The 21,282-nt window shown below is 38.9% G+C and overlaps 2 protein-coding genes across 2 annotated transcripts in view; one reads left to right on the top strand and one right to left on the bottom strand.

Moving 5' to 3' along the window:
- On the bottom strand, positions 1-4,921 carry LOC121482288 (cytochrome c oxidase subunit 7B, mitochondrial). The gene is made up of 3 exons (XM_041740143.1): positions 4,761-4,921; positions 1,337-1,461; positions 1-197 (listed from the first exon to the last, which is right to left on the bottom strand). Exons 1-3 carry the CDS (start codon positions 4,798-4,800, stop codon positions 120-122), a joined length of 243 nt encoding a protein of 80 aa, XP_041596077.1. The 5' UTR covers positions 4,801-4,921; the 3' UTR covers positions 1-119.
- Positions 4,922-11,219: 6,298 nt separating this feature from the next.
- Positions 11,220-21,282, top strand: part of MAGT1 (magnesium transporter 1) — a 61,165-nt gene continuing 51,102 nt past the window's right edge. Inside the window, exon 1 of the mRNA XM_041741677.1 lies at positions 11,220-11,425. Coding sequence (XP_041597611.1) covers positions 11,228-11,425 — 198 coding nt within the window. The 5' untranslated portion in view covers positions 11,220-11,227. The remainder of the gene's footprint in view (positions 11,426-21,282) is intronic.

Genomic DNA, 21,282 nt, shown 5'->3' with positions numbered 1-21,282 from the left:
AAGGTTTCAAATGTACTTTATTTCTTAAATCATGCCATATTTTAGTAGGTGCACAGTGCTTTCACCTGGCATCAATTATGAGTTGGTTTTGAAACAATTCATTATTACACCAGCTGGGATTACTGATCCCTCCATTCTTTTGGGGTGACTCTGCCAACAGGGGATAGGTTCCATTCTATTCCAATTTGTGTTGCTGTCTGTAAGAATTAAAACACTATTAGTTATAAATGTTTAAACCAGAATCCACTCTTCCTTGGAGACTATTTCTTAAAAGTGACAAAGCTACTCTACAGGTTAAAAACACACAGAAACTCAGCTGGGATGTAGTGCCCTCCACATAGGCCAAAGCTAATTGCTGTCCTAATTCGTTAGAACAGTACTGTTTGATAGGGTGTCCTGAGATGCAAGAAATGTCTAGATCTTCACTAACACAATAGCCACATAAGGCTATTGAGCAACTGAAATATGGCTTGTATAACTGAACAATTGAATTTTTAATTAATTCAAATTTTTACTTCACATTTCTCTACTACCTCAAAACATTGCTTCACTCAACCAGAACTACCCAAATACTGCCAAACAATACTTTTATAATATCCTTTCATCAAGGAACACCACCTCCAAAAGTGCCCCCGATCACACATTTGTTCACCACCCATTTACTCTTCTAATTAAGTACACATATCTATTTTAACAATATATTTAAGGAAGGTTGAAAACAAGAATGAAAAGCCCCATTAATAAAAATCTTTGTTTATAAAGGCAAGGGTTGATAGGTATCTCTTAAGAACTGTACGTATGTATGTATGTATTTATCCTACTTTTAACCAACAAGTAGAACTGGTAAGACTGTTAAATATAAGATTTAAAAAACTAAAATGAAAGCAAGTCACTTTACATCTCATCCATAATATGTTGTACTCAGTTCTGGGGTACAACAGTTTCTCTTCTAAAATTCTTTTAGAAGAGAAACTAATTAAGCGAAGGAAGGTGACCCAAAGATGGTGAAAACCCTGGAAATCATGTAACAAAAAGTGATTAACAGATCTAAGGATATTTAATCTAAAAGAGAAGATCCAGGAGACATGATAACAATCTTCTAATATCTAATGGTTGATACATGGAAACGGGATCAGAATTTGTTGCAAGAAAATGATGGGTAGAATATGAATGCTTAATGCTATGGAAGATATTCCTGCAGTGGGTGGGTAATTACATCAGGAAATCTTTGAAGTCCCTCTTAACTAGAAATGTATACTGTGCGAAAACATTTTGAATTCATAAATAGGAAGAGAAAAACATCTAACATAGAAAATTATCAATCGACAGTACTTACATATGCCCATACAGCAATACAGAAAGTGGCTCCACTAGCTAATACAGCATTACCATATTTATCATGGAAATCAGGTGCCCGTTTCTGGTGACTCTGCCTTGCCATTGTTTGTGGAATGCTTTGAACTTAAAAAAAAAATACAGAAGTGTATCAGTTACAAGGAAAAGAGAACATGTAATTGATATTGCTAAAAAAAAAAAATTGATATTGCTAATCAGGAAAGCAAAGTTATCTTTATAGTATTATGTTCAATAAAATGTTAAAACGCATTGTAGCTAAAAGCAAAGTAGTGAACTTTAAAATGCATCAAAAATAATTTGACAGATGTATAGATATGTGAGAAAAATACGTCAAAATTTAATCGTACTTCTGCAGTGCATATGTATTTATCATACAATTCTTCCAACTTTTCTCTGTCTGAAAGTTTTCATAATAAAATCTTAGGGGAGGGATTCCTGGGTGGCTCAGCGGTTGAGTGCCTTGCCTTCAGCCCAGGGTGTGATCCTGGAGACCCAGGGTCGAATCCCACGTCGGGTTCACTGCATGGAGCCTGCTTCTCCCTCTGACTGTGTCTTTGCCTCTCTCTCTCTCTCTCTCTCTCTCTCTCTCTCTCTCTCATGAATAAATGGATAAAATCTTTAAAAAAATAAATAAAATAAAATAAAATAAAATACAATCTTAGGGGATAAAACAGAACAGGTGATGCCAGTAACATTCACTACAAACCTCTGGAACTTGCCTCCTATTCATAATATGAATATTTAGGACTTAAATTTTCACTAGTTTAACTCTGCAGTGCTCAACAACTTGACAACATAAAAAGGTAAACCCAAAATGGAATGAAAGCACATTAAATGTTTATGACCTTACAATTACAAAAAAAACCCTCCAAAACTAGAGTAAACTTGATTTTTTTTTTAATTACTAATAAATGCAACACTTGCTGAAAGAAATGGAGTATATGAAAATATGTAAGACATAGACCCTGTCCTCAAGTAACCTGCAGTCTATAGGATACGAGATTTATATACACAAATCACTCTAAGTAGAATATTAGCTAAATACTTTGAACAGCAGGTAGGATTTGCTTATGTAGATGAAGGAAAGGGAAATCTGAAAAAAGGTGGAGGAATAAAAAGCCCAGTGTACTACAAAACCAATTATGTATGAAGAACAAGGTATATAGACAAGTAATAGGAATAAAACTAGAAAGGATAATGGAGGGGCTACTTTTTTGGTAGATGCAAAGGTTTTTGAGCAGAATGATATTAAAACTTTGCCTTACTATTATTTTAGTAGAATGAGTTTTAAAATTGCCTCTAGAGGCTCTTAAGAGAGCTTGCTTGGCAAAGAACCAAAACTGCAAAATACGTATTTCCAGATTTTTTTCTCTTCCTAAGTATCAGATCCTTATTGTTTTACAGCCTCAAATGGTACTTACATAATGGAAAGCATATATTTTTTTAAAGATTTATTTGGAGAAAAAAAAAAGATTTATTTGGAGAGACCGAGAATGTGCAAGGGGAAGGGTAGAGGAAGAGAAGCAGACTCCCCGCTGAGCACGGAGCCTGACTTCTGCGGACCCCAAGACACTTGAGATCACGACCCTAGCTGAAACCACGGATTGGAGGCTTAACACGCTGAGCCACCCAGGCGCCCCTGCAATGTAAAGCATATTTAAAAAACAGCAAGGTGGGACACCTGGGTGGCTCAGCAGTTAAGTGTCTGCCTTCAGCTCAGGGCATGATCCTGGAGTCCCAGGATGGAATCCCACATCCGGCTCCCTGCATGGAGCCAGCTTCTCCTCTGCCAATGCCTCTGTCTCTCTCCGTGTCTCTCATGAATAAATAAATAAAATCTTTAAAATAAATAAAAAACAGCAAGGGTGCCTGGCTGGCTCAGTCATTTAAGTTTCTGTCTTTGACTCAGATCATAATCCCAGGGTCCTGGGATGGAGCCCAACATTGGGCTCCCTGCTCAACAGGGAGTCTGCTTCTCCCTCTGCCCTTCCCCCTGGCTTGTGATCTCTCTCTCTCTCTCTCAAATAAATAAATAAAATCTTTTTAAAAATTTAAAAACAGCAAGAAAAAAAGAAAAAAGAAACAGCAACGTTGCCCATTCGTTAGCATTTAAGAGTATAACGGCTTCTATGTGATACAGTGGGTTATTTCAGGATAGTTACTTGGCCATTAATGATTTCTCCTCTTAACTGCCTTACAGGTTTTCTTTTCTTCTTTCATACATGGGATGAGCAAATTTAGAAACATTTCACAACATATTCTGCTCTAAAGCAGTTAAAAAGTGAATGTGTGAATTCTACATTGAAAAAAAAACAAAACAAAAAACTCCTTCTGAGGTACAAGGCCCTACCTACTCAAAGGGTAAATAAGTTAAAATTACCAAACAATTCTGCAACATCTCGTGACCTCAAAATTCAGGTCACCCAAGTGGACTTCTTTAGACCTCTCCTCTGTAAAAAGAAATGGTTACTATTATGTATTGGTAATCTCATATAATCTTCAACAATTGTATGAGGTAGGAATAATTTACTAACCCCCTATTTTACAAAGGAGGAAAATGAGGTTCAGAGAAAAATCCCTTGCCCAAAGTGAAAGAAATAATAGATGTGGCTTTTGAAATACTGAAAAACAAACTGAGCAACTCTTTTTTTGGTGATTGTCAAAGCTGTTTGAGTGTTTAGAACGCAGTCTCGTAATACCTTTAATGACTCTAAAGTGAAAATAAAAGGATAGCTAAGTGGTAATTGCTTAAGGTCACTTTCAATATTAAATAACTGCTCACGTTACTCAAGGTCACCTTCACTGCAAGTCAAGTACGGAAATGAATTTTCTCTTTCCAATATAATGCATTCTCAATACACACAGCTGGTCTCAAAATTCCCTCGTACCTGCCTGTTAGATGAGAAAAAAAACGACAACTATTTTCCTATAAGCTAATAATTAACAAACAAAAAAACATAAAAGCTGCAGGGTTGTCTCCTTGCAATGAAACCAGAGAAAGAGCTAGATTTACAGTATCCTTCCATTACAGTTACAGGATTAGAAAAGGAGGTTCTTCTCTTTGAGGGTAAATGTATCCTCGAAGCTAAAATTTACGAAATTACAGAAGGAATGAGTAGTGTCCACCAAGAATCTCCTTCCCTGAAATCGTATTAAGTGAATTTTAAAAAACAAAAAACTATGCTATGACTCTGGTAACAGAAAATGAGCTGAGAACCAAAACGGAAACACCAGGCGATAAAGTTAAAGCTAAGGACAGCTTCCCAATTACTTGGGGCGAGGTCGGAGACCTCGCATTTTTAATTAGGAAATCGGGATGTAGACGGAAGAAAAGGGCGCGAGAGACTACTAGGACAAATGCGTAAAAGGCGGTTGGAAATTATTTGCTCATAATTTTTGCTTACCTCGGAGACGACTTAGAGCGTTTCTGGCCACGGGAAACATCCTGAAGCTGAAGGCAGAACGGTGCAACTGCGGTGACTGCTTTGCTACAACTTCGTGCTAAGTACCCTTGCAAAGAGCCCTGAAAAACAAAATGGCTTCCGGCTGGGCTCTTTAATGAGATTTAGAGAAATCTCGCGACACCTGTAAAAAAAAAACCCAACTTTATGGAAATTTTAATCCTCTTTACAGGCAGGAAAGATAAAGGTTTTTTGGGAAATGTAGTTTCACGCGTCGTAGGTGAGAGATGATGGTATTCAGTGAAGAATGAGAGAAACTCCACCACCACCACCACCACCTTGGAGCCAGGTTTAAGGCTGTGCATATGAAAACTGAGATGCTGATCTTAGACTGAATAATCAAAGGCCCTAACTTCAAGATGGTGTTTCAGAGGCTTGAGCTTGTATTTCGCTCCACACTAGGAATTCTTTTGAGTCCCCCAAACTTTCTTCACTTCTCTAATTTTTTTTATCTCCTTTATACTATATACTATATATATACTATATACTCATATATATATATATACACATACTGATTTAACTTTTAATTTTGAAATGATTTCAAATTTAGAGAAAAGTTGCAAGAATAGTAAAAATAAATAAATAAATAAATAGTAAAAAAATAATATGTGGATAAATGTGTGATAAAGTAAATACAACAAATGGATTGTAGAATGGATATTCAGAGTACAATTATTTCACTTTTTCTGTTCTTTTAAAATTTTATCTAAAATCTTAACCTTTTTTTTTTAAATGACTTTATTGCACTGGATTTCCATGAATCAGAGACAACTTTTAACCATTAGGTGTCCTGACTTCCCATTTGTGAAGAGTGGCATGACTCTGATCAAGAAGTATGGTCCTTTTCATGGGTATTTTCAATTTTTATTCTTAAGTAGAAGCCCAATTAGAAGTTATTTATTTGTTGAATTGGTTGTTTATTGATTAGCAATAGTGCAGATCTCATGCTAATTGGGAGTTCAGAGCCAAACACAAGATCTGGCATGACGGCAAACACTTTATAAATATTTTTAATCAAGTGAGTGAATTTCAGAGGTGTTTAGCAAATATAGTTTTTTTTTAATTTTTTTTATTTTATTATTTATGATAGTCAGAGAGAGAGAGAGAGAGAGAGAGAGAGAGAGAGGCAGAGACATAGGGAGAAGCAGGCTCCATGCACCGGGAGCCCGACGTGGGATTCGATCCTGGGTCTCCAGGATCGCACCCTGGGCCAAAGGCAGGCGCTAAACCACTAGCGCCACTCAGGGATCCCAGCAAATATAGTTTAATAATATATTAACTTCATTTCTGACTACAGATTGAGGTGGGTGCACACTCTTCGTACCATATGCAATTGTTATATCCCAGGCATCAATGATGCTCACATTAAGATCTTGAAAAATTTCCTTAAGGGCAAGATACTGGACGTAACCATGAAAGTCAGATAAATTCATGAGAGACACAGAGAGAGAGGCAGAGACATAGGCAGAGGGAGAAGCAGGCTCCACACAGGGAGCCTGGTGTGAGACTCGACCCGAGACTCCAGGATCACGCCCTGAGCTGAAGGCAGATGCTCAACTGCTGAGCAACCCAGGTGTCCCCACTTTTTCTGTTCTGTTTCTGATATTTTCATAATAAAATATTGGTGGTGAGAGGAGAACACCTAAACACCAATTGCCAAGGTTCACCACTTGGATAATATTTTGCCGCATGTGCATTCTCTCTCTCTCTCTCTCTCTCTCTCTCTCTCATATATATATAAAATTTAATATTGATACAATACAGCTCATATTCCAATTTCATCAACTGTTCCAGTGTCTCTACCCAGAATTCAATCCAGATCCCCATATTGAATTTAATTGTTATATGTCTTTAGTCTCCTTTAAAATTGAATAGTTCCACAGCCTTTTCTTTTTCTTACTACAGGTAATCTTTATTCTCTCAGTTTTACATATGGAGAAAGTGAGGTGCAGAATCTAAATGACTAGTAGAAGATAAAATTATCAGGTGTAAGTGGAAGAACTGGTAACAGACCTTCTGACTCCACAGTTCTGTGTTCTCAGGTAATCAATATTTTTGAAGAGTATAGGCCAGTTATTTTATAAAAGTTCCACATATTGTGTGTGCTTGATATTTTCTCATAATTAAATTCAATTTATGCACTTCTGGCAGGAATACTACATAATAGATGTGTCTTCTTAGGGCATCTTTCAGGAAGCATAAAATGTTCCATTATTGTCTCATTATTGCCAACTTTAATCATTTGGTCCAAAGAGTGGCTTCTAAGTTCCCACACTAAAGTTACTGTTTTTTTTCTTTGTAATAAAACAAGTAGTGTGAAGAATACATCAAGACTATGTGAATATCCTGTACTTCATCAAAATTTTACTCACTAGTTTTTGTATCCACTGATGAATTTGCCTAAATCAATTATTAGTATGAAAGTTTCATATGCTAATTTTTCTATCATTCCTTCTATATTTAATATTGAGTGATTTTTAAAAGATTTTATTTATTCATGAGAGACACAAGAGAGAGGCAGAACCATAGGCAGAGGGAGAAGCAGGCTCCCCATGAGAAACCCAATGCAGGACTGGATCCCAGGACCCCGGATCCAAGGGATCTGCCCCAGGGATCACGTCCTGACCCAAAGGCAGACGCTCAACTGCTGAGCCACCCAGGCATCCATATAATGAGTGTTCCACTGTAGGGAGGAATTTTATCCCTTCTCCAATTTATTTGTTCATTATCAATATGGATTTGTAGATTCAGTAGTTTTAATCTATTGCTATTATGATTTATTTTAGTTACCAATAGTCTGAGATGTGATCAGTAGGATTCCCTTCAAGCTGTCTTATATATTTTTTTAATTACTTTACATGACTTCTTTTTTTTTTTTTTTGAGCACGGGTTTATTTTCTGACACAAGATGGTCCAAGTTCATTTGTAATTTTGCTACCCCAGCACTGGAACCAGCCATTTCTCTAAGAAGCCCTAATTTCTTTTAGAGATGGTATTTAGCAACATATATTTGGTATCAGGTGTGCTCATTCATATCAGAGTGTCATTGCTTCTAGTCCTTTCAGCAAATAGAGCTAGGAATATATATTATGAATGATAAATTTATACTAATAACTCCAGTTTCAGTTCAATCACAAAAGTTATTTTTTACTTTCCTTCATTTCATATTTGTTTTTTTTAAAGATTTATTTATTCATGAGAGACAGATTGAGAGAGAGGCAGAGACATAGGCAGAGGGAGAAAGAAGCAGGCTCCTTGCAGGAGCCCGATGAGGGACCAGATCCCAGATCCCAGGATCACTACCTGAGCCAAAGGCAGCCGGCCAACCACTGAGCCACGCAGGTGTCCCCCTCATTTCATGTTTGTATCTCCCTTCTTCCATGTGAAAATCCTGACTCTCAATAACATCAATGTTTATGCATATTATACATAATAAATTTTTCGGAATTGCTGTAGTCATATCACTATGAAAAACAAACCTACTTAGTAGAATTCAAGATTTGCTTGTAGTTTTTTTTTCTTAGTCTAATAGGATATAATCAAAGTGGTGTGTTCACAAATTATTCAGATTAGTTTTTTTAAGACTTTATTTATTCATGAGAGACACATACAGAGAGAGAGACAGGCAGAGACACAGGCAGAGGGCAAAGCAAGTTCCATGCAGGGAGCCTGACATGGGACTCGATCCTGGGTCTCCAGGATCATGCCCTGGGCTGAAGGCAGCACTAAACCGCTAAGCCACCCGGGATGCCCCAGATTAGTTTTTTTCTTTAGTGTGATTGTTTTTTTCATTTGAGATAATGTCAAGCTACCTTTTTCTGTTTGTATTCGATTTAAATTTTACCACATTCTGGGACGCCTGGGTGGCTCACTGGTTGAGCGTCTGCCTTTGGCTCAGGGTGTTGTCCCCTGGGTCCTGGAATCTAGTCCCTGCAATGAGCTCCCTTGAGGAGACTGCTTTTCCCTCTGCCTATGTCTCTGCCTCTGTGTCTCTCATTAATAAATAAATAAATTTTAAAAAATCTTCACTTTGCATTTACAAATTTAAAAAATGAATTGTAAAATCACTGTCATATGCTTGAAACTAATGTAACATTGTATGTCAACTGTACTTCGAGAAGAAAAATAAAAATTTTAGGGGCTCCTGGGTGGTTTAGTTGGTTAAACGTCTGACTTTAGCTCAGGTCATGATCTCAGGGTCCTGGGACTGAGCCCCAAGTCAGGCTTTCCTCTCAGTGAGGAGTCTGCTTCTCCCTCTCCCTCCCTCTCCCTCTACCCTGCTTGTGCTCACATTCTCATGCTCACTCTCTCTAAAATAAATAAATAAAATGTTTAAAAATTAAAAAATTAAAAACGTATCAACCTAGAGTGTTCTGCCATGGTCTCTCCTTGGTCATTCCTTGCTCTGCATGTACAGGGGCCAGTTTGTAAACCAACAATGTGCCATAGTATATTCAGTCTCCTGTATTTGAGCATTTGGGTAGTTTTGAGAGTATTTCAACTATAAATAGGGCTAAAGTGAATAATGTTTGCACATATATTCTTACTTTTTGGAGTAGTTGCCTAGAAATGGGATTGCTGGATCAGAGGATAATTGTGTATGTAGTTTTGCTAGGTACTGTCAGCTTACCCTCCATAAATATACCATTTTGCATTCCCACCAGCATTGTATAAGGGACAATACGTGTTCCTACAGCCTTGATGATGGCATGTATTGAATTTTTGCCAACATGATAGGTGAGATTTCTGTGTTTGAAAACTTACCTTAAATTTTATTCATTCAACTTACATGCAGTAAAATTCATTCCTTTTTGGTGTACCAGTCTGTGAGTTTTGACAAATGCCTAGTGTAACCATCCCCAAAATAAAGGAAATAACAGTTCTACCACCACAAAAATCTCCTTGTGTGGCTCCTTTGTAGCCAACCTCTCTTTTCCACATCCAGACCCAGATAGCCACTGATCTATTCTCTGTCTCTTTAAGTTTGTCTTTTCCAGAATGTCATATAAATGGAATCACACAGCTGTCTCCACATACTTTTAATTTTTATTATTCTTATGAGTGTCTGTTTATGTTTTAAAATGTTTTTCATATCTCCAGATCACATATATCTACTCTAGAACCAGTATTTTCCCTTCCATACACATATCCTTGTCTCTCCAATATAAGGAAATTCTTTTTCTCTGTGCATACATGTGCATGTATTTCCCAACAAGACCTAAAAAAGTAGTTATAGGATTTTCACACCATGAAAATGAATCCAAATTACAGGCAACTGATTTTATTTTGTTGGTATTTTTCCTCTTGAGTATATTATTCTTCTCTAGTTAAATCATCCCAGTTTTACAACCCACTATGATAAACAGAACTGGACCAAATGAATGGAAACTTCTTCAGCTATGTAGGATTTTTATTATTTTTTACATAGGGGAATTGATATTTAATGAAAATAGACTATGACACAAAAACTAGAAAGAGACCGGCACTTGGGCAGCTCAGTGGTTGAACATCTGCCTTTGGCTTAGGGTGTGATCCCCAGGTCCTGGGATAAAGCCCCACATCAGGCTCCCCGCAGGGAGCCTGCTCCTCCCTCTGCCTCCGTCTCTGCCTCTCTCTGGGTCTCTCATGAATAAATAAATAAATAAATAAATAAATAAATAAATAAATAAATAAATAAATAAAATCTTTTAAAAAATTAAAAAGACAGAAATACTTCCTTACAACCTTAGTTTCATGCTCATCTCCCAAATAAAATAAAAAGATGGCATTTGCTGTCTATAACCTGAAAGTTAAGTCCTTGTCTTAAAGTAATAAAAGATTTAACTTTTAAAATGTCATGAAAAAACTTTGAAAAATAACTTTTGATGTCTGCTCTGTTCACTGCATATGGCACAGTTCCTGGGACACAGGAGGTATTCTACAATCTCTTGCCTGTTTACTTTTAAAAATATTCAGTATTTCTTTCCTGCTTTTACTTTTTTCATCTTGATTTGAAAAACTTTAGGGGCAGAATGAGGGTATAATATAGCTAACAATCACGTGGCTAGGTCCAAATTTTCTAGAATATTACACAAACAAGGTGGATTTCCAGGACTTCTAAATGACTGGGGGAAAAAAACCCGTTTTAACAACTTTAAGCCATTTTGGACCAGAGGAATAAAACCCCAACCCGCAATGGTTTACAACTGCGCATGCGCATGCGCCCTTGCAGCCGCATTAAACATTTCATATTTACATAAATGAAAGGGGCGGTTAATCAACCTTAGCGGACCAATGAAAAACCACCAGATTATCCTTTTTCTATTGGCTAACGGAGACCAATTAGAAGTAAACCATCTTTTAGCGTGCCTCTAGCAGTAGAGCGTCGTGACGTAACGTGAAGGGTCGCCCAGTAGGACTGAGCTGGACCAATGAGGAGGGGTAGTGGGCTGGTTTGCCTGTTCTCACGCCCAATACACAGACACAGCCCGAGGAAAGTTTGGCTTCTCGGAGAGAGAGGAGCGAACATGGCAGCGCGTTGGTGGCTTTGGTGTGTCTCCGCGAACATGGCGGTGGCGCTGCTGCTCAGTTACGGGGTTCCCTCAGCCTCTGCCCAAAGAAAGAAGGAGGTGAGGACGATGTTTCCAACACGGCTTTCCCCAAAGAGTGGGGCTTGAGAGGGTCGGTACTCCTTCCCATCCCCTTTCCTCAGTGGTTCCGTCTTTCGGTGGCTCCGGTTTCACCGTTTTTAAGAGTTATGGGGTTTGTGAGAGAAGAAACTAACTCCTTGTCTTCTAGGAAGATAGAGTCTGAGAGGGTGGGGTAGGTGACAACCTGGCTTCTATAGGCCTGTGCATGCACATAGCTGAGAGTTTTGACACTACTTTGAGCTTGGGCCCCACCAGGTGGTAGGAGAAATTTGACTCTAGGTCCGGCGGGGGTCGGGTGGGGTAGAATATCTTGAATCTTTCTGCTGTCAGTAGATGCAACTCCCTTATAGACGTCTAAGAGCTATATGTTTGTGACATTTTCGCTTCAGGAATGTGAGAATTAAACTGAAAAACTAAATTATGCTAGATTTATGACACTGTCCAAATAATTGATTCAAAGCAATTTACTGGGATGGAAGCTCTTTAGCCATTTTCAGTCATTTACCAATATCAAACATGCCAGGCACTATTGTAGGAGCTTGGTATGCATAAGTGAACAAAACTAAGATTCCCTCTGTGGAATTTACGGGCTATGGCAAGTAGAGGAGATACAATAACAATATTCTTACCGTTAAGTGATCCAAACAAAGGTATTTTAACATTGTGTTTTGAAACATGACTTAGAGCTTTAGAGATTACTAACAACTATTTATATTATTTATGCTCCCTAATTTGATGGATGAAGAAAACTGAATCCTAAGCTTACACAGTTACTTGTTGCAGAACAAGGACTACAACCCTAGGTCGGTCAGTCTTATGCTAGTTCCTGTACATTTTGTACTTCCTCTAGTACACAACACCTGTACACTCACTTTTAAAATACCATTTAGGCATCTCGGGTGCTTGTCAACTTGAGCTGAACTTAAAGGAACCTATACTTTCTGTTTCTGAATATTTGTACTATAAGAAAAAACAAAAGCTGGCAAATTAAAATGAGTTAATAAGTTGGAAGAGTAAAATAAAAACATACCGTTTGCAAAGGTATAGTGAAGTGAACAGGCTTTTTTTTCAGAGGATTCCAAGATATTTTTACATGGGTAACAAGATATAGAGCAATGCTTTATATTTTAGATGCCTTTTATGTACCCCCCCCCCACAAAACCACCTATATATAAGTTCATATGTATGTATAGAGAAACTTTTTTGAGGATACACAACAGTCTTAACAGTGGCTATCTCTGGGTAGTTGGGATTGTTCATTAGAACACTTTCACTTTTTACCTCATGTGATGGTGTTGTCTGAATCTCTACAGTAACCACTTTTTATAAATAAGAAAACTGAAGGTTTTTAAACAGCTATTTCATCCAGTTTAATTATATTTATTCATTAAATCTTTCATTGGAATAGAAGCAGAAGGGCCTAGCAGGAGGTAGACTATTTTAAAAAGGAATCATCAATAAATCATATGCTTTAAAACAGTTGATTTTATGTTAGGTACACTTTTATCTCAATAAAATAGTTTTAAAAAGAATCAGGGCAGCCTGGGTGGCTCAGCGGTTTAGCGCCGCCTTCAGCCCAGGGCGTGATCCTGGAGACCCGGCATCGAGTCCCACATCGGGCTCCCTGCGTGGAGCTTGCTTCTCCCTCTGCCTGTCTCTGCCTCTCTCTCTGTCTCTGTGTCTCTCATGAATAAATAAATAAAATCTTTTAAAAATTTTAAAAAAGGAATCAGATTCTAACTCCTTTCCCATGATGCCCACCTTTCAGACCTTTATCACTCTTACAAATCTATTACAATACTGCCTAACTGGTCATGCTTGAACCAATCCTTCATAGTATTGCCAGAGATGCTAACATTAAAATCTGAAAACCTTTTAACCCATTTTTCAAAGTATAAAAGGGCTTCTGTAGCCTGACCCTTGTCTGCTTCTTCCAGGCTTATCTCAGGTTCCTTCCTGTACAAGTCATTCTGAATTACCTGCCTTCCTTGATATTTCTACATTCTCTTGCAAGTGTCTGTATTTGCTGGACTTCTGCCAGAGTATTTTCCTTTTCTCTCACCCTACCCTCTCATTCACCTGAGGATTCCTACTCTTCAAGTCCTAGCTCAAATATTATCTTTTTCCTCAACCAAGCTTTTCCTAGTCCCCCCCCCCCGCCAAGTGAATTGAGATGAATTCAGTACATCTTATTGATGAAATTTTGGAATATAGATGAGGTCCGGAGCCAACAAACAAGAAAGAATTCTTGAGACGTCTTTGGTGCAAAATGGTGGTTTTATTAAAGCACAGGGACAGGACCCATGGGCAGGAAGAGCTGCTGTCCCGGGCCTGTGAGGGGTGGCTGATTATATACCTGGGAGTTTGGAGGGGTTTGATGATAGCTGTACTAAGGAATTTTGGAAGCAAGGTTACCAGGACCTTTTTTAAAAAATATATTTTATTTATTTATTCATGAGACACACACAGAGAGAGGCAGAGAGACAGGCAGAGGGAGACGCAGACTCCACGCAGGGAGCCCAATGTGGGACTTGATCCCAGAACTCCAGGATCATGCCCTGAGCTGAAGGCAGACGCTCCATTGCTGGGCCAGGCGTGCTGAGGTTTCCAGGACCTCGAGGGCCTAGCTATTGTTGGGAAAAGGTCACTTATTACCGTCTAATAAAACCTGAGTCAAAAAAAAAATTAAAAAAAAAAAAAAAAACCTGAGTCATGAGACCCTTCAGATGTGTATCAGTGGCCCATGTGCTTGGAGGATGATTGCCAACATGGATCTTGGGGGTTTAGAGATAATGGAAATTTCTAAAGGAAATTTTATTTTATTTTATTTTATTTTTATTTATTTATGATAGTCACAGAGAGAGAGAGAGAGAGGCAGAGACACAGGCAGAGGGAGAAGCAGTCTCCATGCACCGGGAGCCCGACGTGGGATTCGATCCCGGGTCTCCAGGATCGCGCCCTGGGCCAAAGGCAGGCGCCAAACCGCTGCGCCACCCAGGGATCCCTAAAGGAAATTTTATATGTTAAAGTAGACCTATAGGCTCCTGGGGGTTGGGCTAAGATTACATTTTGCCCTTAGCAAAGTATTAATGTCGAGGCAGTTGAGTCTGTAGAGGAATGTCCATGTCCCTCTGCCTGTTTCAAGGACTTATCAATGTGCTGCCCTGAGCTAGTCCTCTGTTCCTCATCAATATTATCATTGTTCATATATTAGTCTTCCTCATTAGACAGTGAGCATCTCAAATATACTTTTCTTAAAATATAGATACCTTTAAGTTAATTTTTGTTTTCCTGGCATCCAGAAGTACCAAAAAGGTCTTTGATAAACACGAAATAATCTGTTCTTTCACTTGCAGTTTGTTTAGGTTACACAACCTAAAATTGGATTCTCATCAGTAAACAAGGAAATAATATAGATGATGTAGTTTTTATCCCTTTCCTCTTTAACCAAGGATGTTTTAGGCTATTTTTTTTATTCATTCACGAGAGACACAGAGAGAGTGGGAGAGACATAGGTAGAGGAAGAAGCAGACTCGCTGCAGGGAGCCCAATATGGGACTCAATTCAGGGATCCCGGGATCACTGCTTGAGCCAAAGGCAGATGCTCAACCACTGAACTGCCCAGGTGCTCCTGTTTTAGGCTTATTTAAAAGATTATTGTGGGGCACCAGGATTGATCAGTCAGTTAAACGTCCGACTCTTGGTTTAGGCTCTGGTCATGATGCCATGGTCCTGGGATGACACTGCATCAGGCTCCCTGCTCAGCGGAGAGTCTGCTTCAGGATTCTCTCTGCCTCTACCCCCCTCCACTGTTTTCGCATGCATGCATGTTTTCTCTCTGTCTGTCTCAAGTAAAAATAATTTTTTTTAAAGAAAGATTACAGTGATACTACTGAGAGACAATTTTAAAATACAGGTGTTCTGTTGTAGAACACTTACAATTTTTGAAAGCATTTTTTTTTAAAATCCCACGTCTATCCACATAGTAGACATGGCTTTATTTTTTCCAAGATTTTATTTATTTACTAATGAGAGACGCAGAGAGGGGGAGAGACATAGGCAGAGAGAAGTAGGCTCCCTGCGGGGAACCTGATGCAGGACTCATCCTAGGACCCCGGGATCACGCCCTGAGCTGAAGGCAGATGCTCAAACACTGAGCCATCCAGGTGCCCTTCTAAATATTCCTTTTTAAAAAAGACACTTTTGGGGGCACTTGGGTGGTTCAGTCATTAAGCATTTGCCTGTGGCTCGGGTAATGAATGATCCCAGGGTCTTGAGGTCCAGCCCCATGTTGGGTTCCCTGCTCACGAGGAGACTGCCTCTCCTCCCTGCTTGTGCGCTCACTTTCTCTTAAATAAATAAATAAATAAATAAATAAATAAATAAATAAAACATTTTTCATAAATTAATATAATTAAAAATCACTCAAGTTCCTACTGGTTGTCTATTGTTAAATATAATGCTATCCTACTTATCTGATTGTTTATACCTATAACGGTGTTTTCACCAGAACATTGACTTATTCTCTAATATTTATTCAATATCTCCTACATTGCAGTCACTATGGTTTATGTGCATTATCTATAATCCTCACAATAACCCTGCACAGTAAGTATTAACCCCTTTAGAAAGATGACGGAAGAGGGAACTCATGTTGAACGAGAGAGATATTGGGGACTTGCCCAAAGAATATAGCTCTAGAGACTGAGCTGGCGTTCTATCCATGAGCTGACTCTAAACCATATGCTCTCTGATAGCCTACAAAGGCTTCTTTTGCAATGACTTATTTTATTTCATTTTAAAGATTTTATTTATTCATGAGACACACACACACACACACACAGAGGCAGATACACAGGCAGAGGGAGAAGCAGGCTCCATGCAGGGAGCCTGACACGGGACTCCATCCCAGGTCTCCAGGATCAGGCCCTGGGCTGAAGGCAGTGCTAAACCGCTGAGCCACCCAGGCTGCCTGACGTATTTTATTTTTATAATGAACTATATCCCCCTGTGGTAGAAGGGAATTTGTCCTTGCATCTGGTGTCATTTTAGGAAGGCAGCATGATAAAAATGAAAAATTATGGCTTTTGATAAAATGATCCATGTATCTTGATCTACTTCTGGAAATCTGTAATAAAAAAATAAAATGAAATATGGAAAACAGTGAATGCACACATAATGAAACCTGTTAAAAATAATCATTATAATGCTAGGATGATAAATTTCCTTGCCTCTTCTGTTTTCAAAAAAAATTTTGTAAAGTCTTTCAGAGCATATATATATTTTTTAAATTTTTTTTATTAGTGGAGTTCAATTTGCCAACATTTAGCATAACATCCAGACTCATCCCACCAAGTGCTTCCCTCAGTACTCATCACGCAGTCACCCCAACCCCGTACCCACCTCCCTTTCCACTACCCCTTGTTAGTTTCCCAGAGTTAGGTGTCTCTCATGTTTTGTCACCCTCATTGATATTTTCACTCATTTTCTCTCCTTTCCCATTATTCCCTTTCATTAATTTTTATAATCCCCAAGTGAATGAGACCATATAATGTTTGTCCTTTTCTGATTCACTTACTTCACTCAGCAGAATACCATCGAGGTCCATCCACGTCGAAGCAAATGGTGGGTATTTATCATTTCTAATGGCTGAGTAATATTCCATTGTATTCATAGAACACATCTTCTTGATCCATTCATCTTTTGAAGGACACCGAGGCTCCTTCCACAGTTTGGATATTGAGGACATTGCTGCTATAAACATCGGGGTGCAGGTGTCCCCGTGTTTCATTGCATCTGTATCTTTGGGGTAAATCCCCAACAGTGCAATTGCTGGGTCGTAGGGCAGGTCTATTTTTAACTCTTTGAGGAACCTCCACACAGTTTTCCAGAGTGGCTGCACCAGTTCATATTCCCACCAACAGTGTAAGAGGGTTCCCTTTTCTCTGCATCCTCTCCAACATTTGTTGTTTCCTCTTGTTAATTTTCCCCATTCTCACTGGTGTGAGTTGGTATCTCATTGTGGTTTTGATTTGTATTTTCTTGATGGCCAGTGATGCGGAGCATTTTCTCATGTGCTTGTTGGCCATGTCTGTGTCTTCCTCTATGAGATTTCTGTTCATGTCTTTTGCCCATTTGCTGGTGAGTTTCATAAGCTCTTTATACATACTGGATACTAGCCCTTTATCTGATAGGTCATTTGCAAATATCTTCTCCCATTGTGTAGGTTGTCTTTCAGTTTTGTGGACTGTTTCTTTTGCTGTGCAGAAGCTTTTTATCTTGCTGAAGTCCCAATAATTCATTTTTGCTTTTTTTTCTTTTGCCTTCATGGATGTATCTTGCAAGAAGTTGCTGTGGCCAGGTTCCAAAAGGGTGTTGCCTGTGTTCTCCTCTAGGATTTTGATGGAATCTTGTCTCACATTTAGATCTTTCATCCATTTTGAGTTTATCTTTGTGTATGGTGAAAGAGAGTGGTCTAGTTTCATTCTTCTGCATGGAGATGTCCCAATTTTCCCAGCACCATTTGTTGAAGAGACTGTCTTCTTTCCAGTGGATAGTCTTTCCTGCTTTGTCGAATATTCGTTGACCATAAAGTTGAGGGTCCACTTCGGGATTCTCTATTCTGTTCCATTGATCTATGTGTCTGTTTTTGTGCCAGTACCACACTGTCTTGATGAACACAGCTTTGTAGTACAAAAGCTGTGTTGTAGTACAACCTGAAATCTGGCATTGTGATGCCCCCAGCTATGGTTTTCTTTTTTAATATTCCCTTGGCTATTTGGGGTCTTTTCTGATTCCACACAAATCTTAAGATGATTTGTTCCAACTCTCTGAAGAAAGTCCATCATAATGGAATATTACTCAGTCATTAGAAACGACAAATACCCACCATTTGCTTCGACGTGGATGGACCTGCAGGGTATTCTGCTGAGTGAAATAAGTCAATTGGAAAAGGACAAACATTATATGGTCTCATTCACTTGGGGAATATAAAAATTAGTGAAAGGAAATAAAGGGAAAGGAGAGAAAATGAGTGAAAATATCAGTGAGGGTGACAAAACATGAGAGACACCTAACTCTGGGAAATAAGGGGTAGAGGAAAGGGAGGTGGGTGGGGGTTTGGGGTGACTGGGTGATGGGTACTGAGGGGGGAACTTGGTGGAATGAGCACTGGATGTTATGCTAAATGTTGGCAAATTGAACTCCAATTAAAAAAAAAGAAAAAAAAAGAAAGTCCATGGTATTTTGATAGGGATTGCATTAAATGTGTAAATTACCTGGGATAGCATTGAAATTTTCACAATATTAATTCTTCCAATCTATGAGCATGGAATGTTTTTCCATCTCTTTGTGTCTTCCTCACTTTCTTTCAGAAGTGTTTGGTAGTTTTTAGGGTATAGATCCTTTACCTCTTTGGTTAGGTTTATTCCTAGGTATCTTATGCTTTTGGGTGCAATTATAAATGCAGTTTAGTGAATTGACTGAATTGTAAATTCAGTCTCGTTGTTAGTGTATAGAAATGCCACTGACTTCTGGGCATTGATTTTGTATCCTGCCACAGTGCTGAATTGCTGTATGAGTTCTATCAATCTTGGGGTGGAGTCTTTTGGGTTTTCTATATATAGTATCATGTCATCTGTGAAGAGAGAGAGTTTTTCTTCTTCTTTGTCAATTTGAATGCCTTTCATTTCTTTTTGTTGCCAGATTGCTGAGGCTAGGACTTCTAATACTATGTTGAATAGCAGTGTTGAGAGTGGACATCCCTGTCTTGTTCTGATCTTAGGGTAAAGGCTCCCAGTGTTTCCCCATTGAGAATGATATTTGCTGTGGGCATTTCATAGATGGCTTTTAAGAGGCTGAGGAATGTTCCCTCTAACCTTACATGCTGAAGAGCTTTGATCAGGAATGGATGCTGTCTTTTGTCAAATGCTTTCTCTGCATCTATTGAGAGGATCATATGGTTCTTGTTTTTTCTCTTGTTGATATGATCTATCACACTGATTGCTTTACAGTGTTGAACCAGCCTTGCATCCTGGGGATAAATCCCACTTGGTCATGGTGAATGATCTTTTTTTTAATTAAAATTTTTTTAAAATTTTTATTTATTTATGATAGTTACACAGAGAGAGAGAGAGAGAGGCAGAGACATAGGTAGAGGGAGAAGCAGGCTCCATGCACCGGGAGCCCGACGTGGGATTTGATCCCAGGTCTCCAAGATCGCGCCCTGGGCCAAAGGCAGGCGCCAAACCGCTGCGCCACCCAGGGATCCCTAAAATTTTTTTTTTTATTTATGATAGTCACACAGAGAAAGAGAGAGAGGCAGAGACATAAGCAGAGGGAGAAGCAGGCTCCATGCATCGGGAGCCTGACGTGGGATTCGATCCTGGGCCTCCAGGATCGCACCCTCGGCCAAAGACAGGCGCTAAACCGCTGCGCCACCCAGGGATCCCCATGGTGAATAATCTTAATGTACTGTTGGATCCTATTGGCTAGTATCTTGTTGAGATTTTTTGCATCCATGTTCATCAGGGATATTGGTCTATAATTCTGCTTTTTGGTAGGGTCTTTGTCTGGTTTTGGAATCAAGGTGATGCTGGCCTCATTGAATGAGTTTGGAAGTACTCCATCTCTTTCTCTCTTTCTGAAGAGCTTTAGTAGAATAGGTATGGTTTCTTTCTTAAACGTTTGATAGAATTCCCCTGGGAAGCCATCTGGCCCTGAATTTTGTGTCTTGGGAGGTTTTTGAAGACTGCTTCAAAAAAAAAAAAAAAAATGAAGACTGCGTCAGTTTCCTCCCTGGTTATTGGCCTGTTCAGGTTTTCTGTTTCTTCCTGTTCCAGTTTTGGTAGTTTGTGGTTTTCCCGAGATATGTCCATTTCTTCTAGATTGCCTAATTTATTGGTGTATAGCTGCTCATAATAAGTTTTTAAAATTGTTTGTGTTTCCTTGGACTTGGTGGTGATCTTTCTCATTCATGATTTTATTAACTTGAGTCTTTTCTCTCTTCTTTTTAATAAGGCTGGCTAATAGTTTGTCTATCTTATTAATTCTTTCAAAGAACCAACTGCTGGTTTTGTTGATCTGTTCCAGTTCTTCTGGTCTCTATTTCATTGAGTTCTGCTCCAGTCTTTATTAACTGTCTTCTGCTGGGTGAAGAGTTTATTTGCTGTTCCTTCTCCAGTTCTTTTAGGTGCAAGCTTAGCTTTTGTATTTGAGTTCTTTCCAGTTTTTGGATGGGTGCTTGTACTGCGATATATTTCCCCCTTAGGACTGCTTTTGCTGTATCCCAAAGATTTTGAATGGTTGTATCTTCATTCTCATTAGTTTCCATGAATCTTTTTATTTATTTTTTTTTAAATTTTTTTTAAATTTTTTATTTATTTATGATAGTCACAGAGAGAGAGAGAGAGGCAGAGACACAGGCGGAGGGAGAAGCAGGCTCCATGCACCGGGAGCCTGATGTGGGATTCGATCCCGGGTCTCCAGGATCCCGCCCTGGGCCAAAGGCAGGCGCTAAACCGCTGCGCCACCTAGGGATCCCCATGAATCTTTTTAATACTTCTCTAATATCCTCGTTGACCCTTTCGTCTTTTAGCAGGATGGCCTTTAACCTCCACATGTTTGAAATCCTTCCAAACTTCTTCTTATGGTTTAGTTATAGTTTCAAATCATTATGGTCTGAAAATATGCAGGGTACAATCCCAGTCTTTTGGTATCAGTTAAGACGTGATTTGTGACCCAGTATGTGGTCTATTATGGAGAAAGTTCCATGTGCGCTTGAGAAGAATGTGTATTCAGTTGTGTTTGAATGTAAAGTTCTGTAAATATCTGTGAAA

Source organism: Vulpes lagopus, chromosome X, assembly GCF_018345385.1.
Source record: "Vulpes lagopus strain Blue_001 chromosome X, ASM1834538v1, whole genome shotgun sequence".
In the NCBI taxonomy this organism is placed as follows: domain Eukaryota; kingdom Metazoa; phylum Chordata; class Mammalia; order Carnivora; family Canidae; genus Vulpes; species Vulpes lagopus.
This window is presented reverse-complemented; position numbering and strand designations above follow the sequence as displayed.